Source organism: Canis aureus, chromosome 15 (assembly GCF_053574225.1).
Source record: "Canis aureus isolate CA01 chromosome 15, VMU_Caureus_v.1.0, whole genome shotgun sequence".
Taxonomy (NCBI): domain Eukaryota; kingdom Metazoa; phylum Chordata; class Mammalia; order Carnivora; family Canidae; genus Canis; species Canis aureus.
In genome coordinates, this window is record NC_135625.1 from 6513769 (window position 1) to 6526662 (window position 12894).

The 12894-nt window shown below is 47.6% G+C and overlaps 1 protein-coding gene across 1 annotated transcript; it reads right to left on the reverse strand.

The window, feature by feature from the left end:
* Nucleotides 1-2528: 2528 nt before the first annotated feature.
* Nucleotides 2529-7787, reverse strand: LOC144285138 (ral guanine nucleotide dissociation stimulator-like). Its single transcript, XM_077850385.1, has 6 exons — nt 7737-7787; nt 5985-6095; nt 5190-5383; nt 4604-4663; nt 3516-3709; nt 2529-3278 (listed from the first exon to the last, which is right to left on the reverse strand). Exons 1-6 carry the CDS (start codon nt 7785-7787, stop codon nt 2770-2772), a joined length of 1119 nt encoding a protein of 372 aa, XP_077706511.1. The 3' UTR covers nt 2529-2769.
* Between the last annotated feature and the right edge of the window lie 5107 nt (nt 7788-12894).

A 12894-nucleotide genomic window follows, 5' to 3' on the forward strand; every position in this document is an offset into this window, starting at 1 on the left:
TTGCGATGTATTTCCCCCTCAGGACTGCTTTTGCTGCATCCCAAAGATTCTCATTAGTTTCCATGAATCTTTTAAATTCTTCTCTGATTTCCTGGTTGACCCTTCCATCTTTTAGCAGGATGGTCCTTAACCTCCACGTTTGAAATTCTTCCAAACTTCTTCTTGTGATATAGTTCTAGTTTCAAAGCATTATGGTCTGAAACTATGCAGGGGACAATCCCAATCTTTTAGTATCCGTTAAGACCTGATGTGTGACCCAGTATGTGGTCTATTCTGGAGAAAGCTCCATGTGCACTTGAGAAGAACGTGTATTCAGCTGCATTTGGATGTAAAGTTCTGTAACTATCTGTGAAATCCATCTGGTCCAGTGAAGCATTTAAAGCTCTTGTTTCTTTGGAGATGTTGTGCTTAGAAGACCTGTCAATTGTAGAAAGTGCTATATTCCAGTCACCAAGTATAAGTGTTTTATTATTTAAGTATGTCTTAACTTTGGTTATTAATTGACTGATATACTTGGCGGCTTCCACATTCGGGGCATAAATATTCATGATTGCTAGGTCCTCTTGTTGGATAGATCCTTTTAGTATGATATAGTGTCCCTCTTCATCTCTCACTACAGTCTTTGGGACACACTTTAATTTCTCTGATATAAGGATGGCTACCCCTGCTTTCTTTTGAGGACCATTTGAATGGTCCATGGTTCTCCAACCTTTTATTTTCAGGCTGTAGGTGTCCTTTTGTCCAAAATGAGTCTCTTGAAGACAGCAAATAGATGGGTCTTGCTTTTTTATCCAGTCTGAAACCCTGCACCTTCTGATGGGGTCATTAAGCCCATTCACATTCAGAGTTACTATTGAAAGATACGGATTTAGTGTCATCATGATACCTATTCAGTCCCTGTTTTTGTGGATAGTTCCCTTGGACCTCCTCTTTCTTTTACAGGGTCCCCCTTAATATTTCTGGCAGAGCCAGCTTGGTGGTCACATATTCTTTCAGTTTCTGACTATCTTGGAAGCTCTTTATCTCTCCTGCTATTCTGAATGAGAGCCTTGCTGGATAAAGTATTCTTGGCTGCAGGTTCTTTTCATTTAGGACCCTGACTATATCCTGCTGACGCTTTCTCGCCTGCCAGGTCTCTGTGGAGAGGTCTGCTGTTGTCCTAATGCTTCTCCCCATAAAAGTTAGTGATTTCTTATCTCTTGCTGCTTTAAGGATCTTCTCTTTATGTTTGGAATTTGCAAAGCTTCACTATTAAATGTCGAGGTGTTGACGATTTTTATTGATTTTGGGGGGGGGATCTCTCTATCTCCTGGATCTGAATGCCTATTACCCTCCCCCAGTTAGGGAAGTTCTCAGCTATGATTTGTTCAAATACAGTTTCTGGACCTCTGTCCCTTGCGGCGCCCTCAGGAACCCCAATTAAACGTAGATTTTTCCTTCTGAGGCTGTGATTTATTTCCCTTAACCTATCCTCATGGTCTTTTAATTGTCTTTCTATTTTTTTACTCAGTTTCCATACTTGCCATCAACTTGTCTTCTATGTCACTCACTCGTTCTTCTACCTCGTTAACCCTTGTCGTTAGGACCTCCAGTTTTGATTGCATCTCATTTAATTGATTTTTAATTTTGGCCTGATTACATCTAAATTCTGCAGTCATGAAGTCTCTTGAATCTTTTATGCTTTTTTTTGAGCCACCAGTAGTTGTATAATAGTGCTTCTGAATTGGCTTTCTGACATTGAATTGTATTCGAAATTTTGTAACTCTGTGGGAGAGAGGACTGTTTCTGATTTTTAGTATTGAGGTGAGTTTTTCCTTCTAGTCAGTTTGCTCAGTGCAGAGTGGCCAACAACATGTTGTACTGGAAAAAGGAGAAAAAGGGGGGAAAAAAAAGAAGAAATAAAAAAGAATAAAAAAGGGTGTGGGGAAACAACAGAAACAAACAGAAAAGAAAAAACAAGGGGAGTATCCTCTGATTCCATATACTGTAAATCCCTTGACTTCCCCTGGAACTTTCCAGGCTGCTTGGTCAATAACTTGCTTTTCCTCTGACCTTCGAGCTGGTCTTCTGGGGGAGGGGCCTGCTGTGCTGATTCTCAGGTGTGTGCACCTGGGGGAGCTGCCCAGCCCTCTACCAGGTCTACAAATCAGTGGGATTCTTTATCCTGTGAGGCCCCTGCTCAGGCCCAGGTACAGGGTGACACCAGGAGGGACAACCACAGTAGCAGCGGCCAGCTGTCCAGCTCTGGAGTCAGCTCCCACAGTAACTACTGCAGCTCCCAATGTGCAGGGGTCTGGGTGCTCCGGGGTAGGCGCACGATCTGCACAGCTCGGGGCCACCCGGCGGCAGGAGAGACCTGGCTGTCCTTTGTCCTCCCGGCCTCTGCCTGTGCTGGGGGAGCCCCAGATCCTCGGCTGTGTCTCCCAGTGCCCTGGGCTCTGGGGCCTCTGACACTGTGAATGGACCTAAAGTACCACGATGTGTAATTTAAAAGCATCAGAGTCAATTTTGTGTGAAGTTAACTTATCCTTTATTGCAATAAAACTCTATAAGCTATTATACAGGTTAAAGAAAAACTCAAAAAATAGAAACAGTGAAATAACAGGGGAGGGCAAGCCTCTGTTGGGCTGTAGCCATCACGAGCCCCACGGTGGGAGCTGGGGCGGGCCCCCGAGGTGGTCAGGGGGCTGCTAACGGATCGAGGCAGGTTGTTCCAGAGGCAGGTTGCAGGTCTGGCCCTCTGGGGACCCCGATTGCAGGCACCAGGGCCTACTCTTCCGGGGTGGCCATGGGAGCAGGTGGCTCCTCCTCATCGGGGCAGGGAACCATAGGTTCGACCAGCACGTGCACCACCTTCACTTCAGGAGCCAGCATCTCTGCCTTGACCAAGTCCTCATCTCCAGCAGCCACTATCCCTTCAGACCCGGAACCTTCCCCAGGCTCCACAGTTGGAGCTGGGGCGGGCTCCTCGGGTGGTTTAACAGGTTGCTCCATCCCCGAGGCCAGTTGCTCCATCGAGTTAGGAGGTGGCTGGGGCACATCCACGACCTCGAGAGCAGGGGGTGGTGCCTGCTCCTCTTCCAGGGCTCCCAGGGGTGCAGGGGGCTCCTGCAGGGCAGCAGTGACCACTATCTGCAGGGGCTTTGCCTCCCCAGCAGGCGGCTCATCGCAGGCCAAGCCCTCAGCCCCAGCAGCCAGGCCCCACGGGGCAGCAGGCCCCACGGTCGGAGCTGGGGTGCACTCCAGAGTGGGTTCAGGGTGTTTTCCTCGGGCCGAAGCTGTAGATCCAAGAAGACAAAGTATCACCACCAGGACAGACTGTCCACGTCCCTCCCAAATCAAGGCCACTCTTCCCGCCACTCGACGTGTGTGAGGGCAAGAGCCCTGGGAGGTGTCCCCAGGCTGCAGCCCGTGGGGTGGGGTGTGAGCCCACCCCCTGCTCCTGGTCCAGCAGCAAGGAGGCTGGATCTGCGGCCCCCCCCATCCCCAGCTCGGCCACCCCCAGTCCTCCTCACCCCCAGCCTCTCGCTCTGCTGCATGGAGGCGTCTGAATTGCCTCAGGTGACGCAGGGCCCGGAGATGCGCATCTGTGCCTGGCATGTGCTGTCTTAACAATTCCAGGAGTTTTATAAGGGAGGGAAATTCTGGGAACTGATGAAAGTCGTCCCCATAATAATTCAGCCATATTTCCATCATGAAGGACATGGCCCTGGGGAGGGACAGGCGGGAACAGGCATCAGAAGACAGGGCTCTGTCACATGCAGGTGTCCCGGGGAAGCCCTGCAGGACCCGGCCTTCCGCACAGGGTGTCGGAGACCAGTCCTGCTCCTCGTCCCCCTGCCACCTGGTGGTCCTGCCTGCCACAGGCCTGCTCCCCGAGGAGGGGCTGGGATGCAACCTCTGTGTGGGGAGCCCAGGCCCATCGGGGTGACCATCAGCGTCTCTCCTGGGGAAGCAGGGCTCCCTCCTCAGCCTGGTCCCTGCCCACCTGCCCCTTAAGTCCACCGGCAGGCATCAGGGGACGGGGGGCGTCTGGCCTGTCATTGCCCTCACTGCACACACTGTCGCTCTGGGAAGCTCCAAGGCAGGAGGGCTCGGGCTCTGTGTCCTGCCAGGCCTTGCCAGGAGCCGCCCGGGACCGCCACCTTCCTTCCTGTGTCTCTGTGCTGCCTCCCTCCCGAGGGGCCCCCGGGGGTGTCCTTCCACTGACTCTAATCTCCCTTCTCCCACGGGGCGGGGGCCGCCTGGTCCGGGAGCCCTCACCGGCCCTCCTGAGCATCTGCTGTGCCCCCGGGTCCAGGTGCCACCAGACTGGGGAGTACGATGCTCCCCACCCCCTCTGCTCTGGGCTCCAGGTGTGGGGCAGAGAGAGGGTTGGGGGGGCATGGAGAAGGTCTCCCTGAGGGGTCTCAGTGCCTCCCACCAAGCCCACACCCCATCCACCGCTCTCCTTTGCTCTTTTCCAGAAGGGGCATTAGACCTTTTCCCTGTCACGGGAATTGCAGATGTGTGGGGTGAGGGGGCAGCCCCCCCACCGCCCCACAGCCCCTTCGCTGCCCTCCAGGAGAGGGAAGGCCCTCCTGCAGGAGCCGGAGTCACTCACAGTTTCCAGCACTGCAGGACCACATCGTTGTTACCCCACGCATCTGCGATGCACCCATACCTAGAGGAGAGCAGGGACATCCCATGAATCATCCTGTGGACACGACCTCTCATCATAGGGGCTTCACCCTCTGACCCCGACTAGGCCTTGCCCCGGGGGCAGTCAGCTTTGTGCGTGGGGCCACGGGCAGCTCCCGGAGAAGTGCCTGCACCTGCTGGGGCCTCCTGAAGGCTTGAGCATGAAAGGGGGACCCCCCTGTCTGGCTGCCCCAGGACACAGACCCCCGATGGACTCTCAAACCTCCCTTTCAATGGGGAAACAGGCCGCTCAGGACCCTGGTGATGGGGGGGCAGGGAGGAGGCACAGGCCTGGTCACGGGGAGGAGGACGGCTGCTGAGCACAGGCACAGCCCCTCTGGCTGACCCGCCACAGGCCAGGCCCCGGGGCTGCCCTCCAGGACCCCGCTAGGCCCTGGGGGACCCTGCTCCAGGCGGGGGAGCAGCCCGAGGCCGGGAAGCTTACACCATCCCCAGCCTCCCCAGCAGCAGGTGGCCCAGCCCTGGGCTGCGGAGGGGCAGGTGCTCACTTGGTGAACAGCAGGTCCAGCACCTCGTCCGTGGTGGCGAATGTACGATAATCCTCTAAAAAGCTGAAGATGTAGATGACGTCCCTGCGCTGCAAGGCGAGCAGCAGTTGTCGGACTTTGTACTCCAGCAGCTCCGTCCGGGTGAGCTTGGTCAGGACGATCTGATGCCCCTTCCCGGCCGCGGCCCCTGCACCCTGAGGTGGGACAGAGGGGACGTGCAGCCTGCAGGGAGCCACCAGGAGACCTGGGATCCCGCCCCGGCAGGCCCTGCGCTGGGGCCCCGTGGGCTTGAGGAGCTGGGGCTCCCTCTCCCGCTCAAGCTCCCTGCCTGTCTCTTACACAAACAGGACCAACTATGCAATAAAGAAACAATCTCAGAGGATAAACGTTCAAAATATTTGGATCATTACAAGGACCTCCAGAGACACAGAGAGAGAGACCGAGAGAGGCAGCCACACAGACAGAGGGAGAAGCAGCCCGTGCAGGGAGCCCAGGCAGGGCTCGATCCCGGGCCTCGGAGATCAGGCCTGGGGGAAGGCAGGCGCTAACCCCCGGGGGACCAGGCCTCCCCTGAGGGCTCTATTCTGATGTTCCCACACATCTGTGCACAGGGACTCTGCATCTGGCCCAGGCAGGGGCAGGGCCATGGGGGCAGGTGTGGGGAGGGGGGATCCAGACTCATGTGGGAGCAGGAGTGTCGGGGGGCCCAGGGGGTAGCAGGCTGGCTTCTGGGACCCGGGGTCCTTCCTGCCGCATCGGGGCCCGGGTGTCGGGGGGCCCAGCCCCTGCACTCACCCTGAGCCCGCGCTGGCCTCCATTAGCTGCGCAGGGCACCTCCCTGCTCCTGGAGGCTGTGGGGCAGACGACCCCTTCCTCCCGCTCGCGCCCCACGACCCGGGTGGAGCTCTGTGGAGACAGTGCCCGGCAGCCAGGCAGGAGGCCTCAGCGCCCAGTCTGGCCCCCTCGGCTGGGCCGCACCCCCAGCTGCCTCCACCCAGACACCCCACAGTGCAGGCGGCACCCACCGCCCCCGGGAACAGCAAAGGGATGCGGCTGCAGGGCCTCGGAGTGACTCTGGGGCGGGTAGAGGACCTCAGGAACCCTGTTTCCCCCCTGCCCACCTTGACATCAGGGTGACCCTGAAGGGATCCCCGGGGAATGTGCCGCCCTGCAGCGTCCTCCAGCCTGGATGGGACCTGCCCACACATCCCTGGTTCCCTGAACCTGAGGAGGAGGGGATGAGGCTCCCAGGATGGTGGCACAGGGGGCCTGGCCTGGCCTGTGCTGTGTTACCTGACGGCGCCTCCGGATCACCGCCCTGACACCTTGGTACCTATGCTGGAGCCACTGCCTACAGCATAGGAACAAGCCGCACCCCTGGGGTTCCTGGGAGCCAGAGCCCCCAGACGTGGGCCGGCAGCAAGAGAACATCCTCCAGTAGCAGATGTCTCCAGCCAAGTGAGCCTGAGCTGGGGCTGCACTGGATGCGGGTGCCTGGTTACGGGGGTTCCGAGTTCTGTTGGGCTCTGTGACACGGCAGTGACCTCACTTCCTGGGACCCCCTCCCTGACCCACTCCTGGAGGAAGCTGCAGGGGCAGCGCTCGTGCTGCCGACGCCCCCCCTCCCTGCAGGCGATGGCCTGTGCACACAGGGACACAACCACACCCCTGTCCACAGGCCCCGGGGAAGGACTGTGTGCACCCAGGGCCCCAGCCTGGACACACACCTGGGTTCAGACACGACTATCCAGTCTTCCCCGGTTTGACCCCGGAGAAGCCGTTGTGCCCGTCGGGGATGGTCTGCATCTTGCCTGTGGGATAGGGAGTGTCCTAGCGGGTGCTTCCCCCAGATGTCCCAGGCCACTGAGGCCTCATATCTATGACCTTGGAGGCGGGTGTCACCTGCAGGACATACCTCCACCCACACGTTCTTCCTTGGTGTGTACATGCGTCCAGGCCCACGAGGTCCTGTGGGCACAGGACTAACACACTAATGTTACCTATATGGCAGGGCTGTTTACCTGTAAAATACTGCAAAAAACTACCTATTACAATGTCTGCTATTTATTGCTGTCACCAGTGATGTCGATGATAAGAGTCTTTTAAAACGATACTTTTATTTTAAGATTATACTTTATTATACAGCTCTAAAGCCACACATGTTTTAAAATCCTAAATCCACATTGGGCCAGAACAGCTGGCTGATAAATAGATTACATTCCAAATATGTGTCAGTAGACACCATTAGCCAAATTAAAAAAAAAAGAATAATAGAAAAAGAGAGGCACTTTCTAGGGACAGTGTCCTTTACATCTCAAGACTATGTCTTGTTTTTTACATGTGGTATCTTATAGTAGTTGGAATTTTTGGTATTTTAAATAAAGGGATTATTTTCCTCAAACACACACACACACACACACACACACACACACACACACACATGGGCACCGGTACCCTCATTCTGGAGGCCCAGAAGATGACAGTCCCCCCGGGGCAGGGATGGGCAATAGCTCCCCACGATCCTAGGCTCCTGAATCCAAGGCAAACCCTACAGAAGGTGTCGGGGTCTTGGCCTAGAAGGGGTGAGGCCGTCCTCATCCTGAACCCCTGCCTGTCGTGCGTTCCGGGCCCTTCCCTCGTTTCCCCTGGGTGAGCTGTGGACGGCGGTGCCCCCAGTGGGTCGCCCTGACCTGGGCCCTAGGAAACCTGCCGTCAGTCGCAGAACTGCACGTAGACAGGAGGCCCTGACTCTCCAGCCTGACCCCGACTGAACTGAAATCATGTGGTGTGTCCACGCACACTGACCGAGAAACAGAGACACGGACACACACGCAGACACATGTGCAGAACCAGGAAGTTGGCAGAGGAGAAGCAACATCATTGAAGATCATTAAATAAAAAAAGAAAGAAAGCTGAATCTCGAATGGAGAAAATGGAGCAATTAAAATAGAATCATGAAAAAATAATTCATCAAACCAAAAAGCAGAAAGAGGGATAAAGAGGCAGGAGCACATCGGTGACACAAAGCGGCAAGCCTCGAATGTCAGGATGATCGTGCCTCACGGACTCCACGGAACACAAGTCGAGCAACAAGCAGCACCTTCCAGCAAAGGCCTAAGCGGATTATTTTGTGTTGTTTGTTTTTAGTTAAAGATTTTTATTTCTTTATCCAAGAAGGTGGATTTATTTATTTCTTTATCCATCCGAAGGTGGATGCTCAACCCCTGAGTAACTCGGGGGGTCTAGACTAAGCTACTTAAAATGTTCAAGTGATTGTGAATACTGTTTGTAATGTGGTAAAATTTCTGTTTACTAAGAAAGAGAGGGCAGCCTGGGTTACTCAGCGGTTTAGTGCTGCCTTCGGCCCAGGGCCTGATCCTGGAGTCCCGGGATCGAGTCCCACGTCGGCCTCCCTGCATGGAGCCTGCTTCTCCCTCTGCCTGAGTCTCTGCCTCTCTCTCTCTGTGTCTCTCATAAATAAATAAAAATCAGTATATACCACATTTTCTTTATCCATTTATCTTTGATGGACATTTGAGTTGCTCCCACCCCTTGGCTATGATAAAGAATGCTTCTATGAAGATGGAGGTCTCTCGGAGACTTTATTTCTCTTTCTTTTTTTTCCATCTTCTTACCTTAATAGAAGCGCGAACACTTCTCACTGTAGTATTCCAGCTGTTCTCTCTTTAAATCTCAGGCCGAATTCATAGGTTTTCAGGATGATTTGAAAGTTATCTAGGTAAGTGGGTGGGGACAGGTGACCTGGGGACCCTACTCTTCCGCCATCTTGCCCCGCCTCCTAAAAAATCTTAAATAACTGACTAAAAACTATTAGAAATGGTGGAAGAGTTCAGTAAGCATTGCACATAAAAGATCAATCTCCAAAAATCAACTGTATATCTACATACTTTCAATGAACAATCCAAAAATAAAATTTGAAAAAATAAACCCATTTACAAGAGCATCAAAAATATATAAATAAAATTCTGAGGAATAAACTTTACAAAAGAAGCTTATAACCCAATTTCTGAAAACTACAAACACTATTTAAGGAAATTGAAGATCTAAATATTTGGAAAAAATCATATATTTATGCACTGAAAAATTTAACATTGTTTCATAGCACCCCTGGTCCAAATTATCTCCAGATTCTATTACCTTCCAATAAGTAGATAAACATTCTCACACTCAGATGGAATTGCATGGGTGCCTAGTATCCTGAAAAAGAACAAAGTAGATGGAATTCTCAATTTCGAAACTTTCTGAAAAAGAATAGGAAACAAGACAGTGTGAGAACAGTGTGGTACTGGCGTAAGGATAGATATATTAATCAATGAAATAGGTTTCAGGATCCAGAAGTACACCATACATCCATGATCAGCTGAATTTAAGTATCCGTGCCATGACTATCCAATAGGGTAAAAAACAGTCATTTCAACAAATGATCTTGGAACACTGGATGGCCACATGCAAAAGAATGAAGTTGCATCTTCACCTTACACCAAATACAAAAACTAACTCAAAATGGATTAAATCTAAATACAGGACATAAACTAAAACTTCTTAGAAGAAAACATGCAGATAATCTTTTGACCTTGAGTTTAGCATAGAATACTTCAATATGGCACAAAAAGCACTGGACTTCAGTGTTAAATGCTCTTGTTCTTCAAAGGACATAATAATGAAAATAAAAAAGCAATCCATATAATGAGATAAAATGTTTGTAAATCATATACCTAATGAGAAACTTATTTCCTGAATATATGAAAAACACTAATAAGTCAATAATATAAGTACAAAAAGCTCAATTTAAAAAAAATGGGCAAAGGATATAAATAGACATTTCTCCAAGGAAGATCAGAAATTGCTGATAATTACTTGACAAGATACCCAACACATTTTCAATTTTCATTGTATTCATTACCAAAGCATCTAACCATACCGTGAAATAGACTCCTATATGTACCACACCGTACAGAACAGTGCCGCTTCATAGATACTCAATGCAGTTGTTCCTCAGGACAATCCTATAAAATAGGTATCATGGTGTCCATTTTATAGATGAGGAAATTGAGGAAAAGGTACCTCATCAGAGTTTTACAAAGAGCAGGACGTAGAACTAGGATTTCATCTCAAACTTTTATTAAGTCCACAAGTCCAAAGATGACTTTTAGAGCTGTAAACTAAGTATTATATTAATGTTTTGCTCTATTCAGAGTTTTTCAACTAGAAGGAATCTGAATTTATAAATTGTAATTTTTCTAGAAATATTTGCTTTTTCTAAATGATCAGAATAATTAACAAAGTTCTATTCTTATATTTTCATAATCTCCTACATATGTAGGTTTATAGATCTACATCCTTTCTCATTATAATAAATCTTCATTCAAATTTCTGTCCTCCTTCCTTTTTGGTGGATTAAGATTGATGAGATTTGGTGGATTAAGATTTCATTTAGAAATTAATAATTTTATTTTATTAATATTTTATATTTAGAAACATTTTAAATAAATATACTTAACAATGGATTTACTCTACTTTTTAATTTTATCCATTATTTTATTTCAGTTATTATTATTATAAGATGTTTTAAATAATTATTTTTTCTGAATTTCTGGGAAAAGTTTACATTATTTTTATTATTTCTATTCTATTCTATTTATTTAGTTTTAGAGAGAGAGAGAAAGAGCAACCACAGGAGTTGAGAGGGAGAGGCAGAGGGAGAGAGAAAGAGAGAATTGTAAGCAGGATCCACACCCAGTGTGATGTGGGACTCCATCTCATGACCCTGAGATCATGACTTGAGCCAAATCAAGAGTAGAACGCTTAACTAACTGAGCCATCCAGGTGCCCCTACTATCTCTATTTTAAAAAGCTTTAGCAAAATTTTTCTAAGTGAATGAATGTGTACTATTCTCTTTTTTGCCATTATTTTTCATTTTTAGGGCAAGGTCAGTTCCCATCTGATGGATGTCAATAACCATAGCTGATGATGATACTTGGTAATACGCTTTGTTTGACTGCACAGTAGTAGAATCCTCTTTGCAGACCTGCGGCTGGCAAGACAATTGTTTCAACTTCCAGTTACCATTAGGCTCGTATCAATCATATTTCTTCTACAGGAAGGGTGGCATCTTTCACTTCATATTCTAGATTCTATATTGTCTCTGTGCAGGGGATGCAACACTATCCCCCTTTGGATGGAATACTAGTAGAAATCACCAGTCTCCTTTCATAAAGGATTGCACTGCACTGTACTGCATATCCCACAATATTCAATCAATTCATTTATTAGTTCTACTTTCTCACTATTTTTTTTAAGAAATTTAAAGATATTTAAATTGGCATATAAATCCAAAAAAGAACTCCACAGAATTTTTTGTGAAAAAGACACCTGGATACAGTGCTAGAGATGGTGTCGTCACAGTGCTTCTTCAGAGATACTTGGCACAGTGCAGCAAGAGTTAAATGAAAAATGAGAAACCATTTGAACGGTGACTACATTTAGAAATCTATCTTAGGGATCCCTGGGTGGCGCAGTGGTTTAGCGCCTGCCTTTGGCCCAGGGCGCGATCCTGGAGACCCGGGATCGAATCCCACGTCGGGCTCCCGGTGCATGGAGCCTGCTTCTCCCTCTGCCTGTGTCTCTGCCTCTCTCTCTCTCTCTCTGTGACTATCATAAATAAATAAAAATTAAAAAAAAAAAAGAAAAAGAAATCTATCTTAAAGAAACCATTAAAGATATTCAGAATGTATATTTAGTATTATTTAGATCAGTAATATAACAGCTGGAATTACATATTTAAAACAAAGGCATTTAAAAATAATTATGTGTTATATGTGTGATAAAGCATTAAATTCTACCCTTGAAAACAACATTACACTATGCCTTAACTAACAAGAATTAAAATAAAAACTTAAATGAACAAAAATAAAAATACAGGATAAAATAACACCGTTAGAGATTATAAGGAGTTCCCGAAAATCTTTTATTAGTGAAATTCATTAACATGAAAATACTCCAAAGTTAATGTTAAATGAAATAAGGGGTTAAAAACTGAAACAGAATATGTATATTGCAGAGAGATGAAAGCTAGCATTTTGAGGTGACTGTTATTATTCTCTTTTTTTCAAGATTTTCCAGGTTTTTTTATGATATGTATAAATCACTTCTATCACCTAAAACTTATAATTAAATTATTGTAACAATAACTTGGAATTAATTTTATTGGTTAATTTTTCTTCATTCTCTGAATTTATTCTGGATACATATTGATGAGCACTCAAAGTTCAATGTACTATTGTACATTGTTAACTGTAGACTTTATTTGTTCTCTCATCTTATATGGAAGACAACAATACAAACTTATATAATATAACACCACTACCAGTTTTTTTGTATATTATGGTTTGTGTAAATTAAATGAAATTAATTAAATATTAATTATTAAATATTTTATGTAGTCACCAGTGGGGAATGTAATGAGCGATAGAAAGGATGCATTTGCAATTATGTGTCTTTGTATATATGTAATTATAAATAAATATTTTTGAGGCATTAAGATGACTCAACTTTCAGTACTTTACTATAACACTGTCCAGTCAGTATAATTATTTTTCAAAATTGGTTTTTAAACATTTTTAATTAATTGTAATAGCTTCAAAAATGGATATATTATGGAAGTGTCCTCAAAAACTTAAAAAC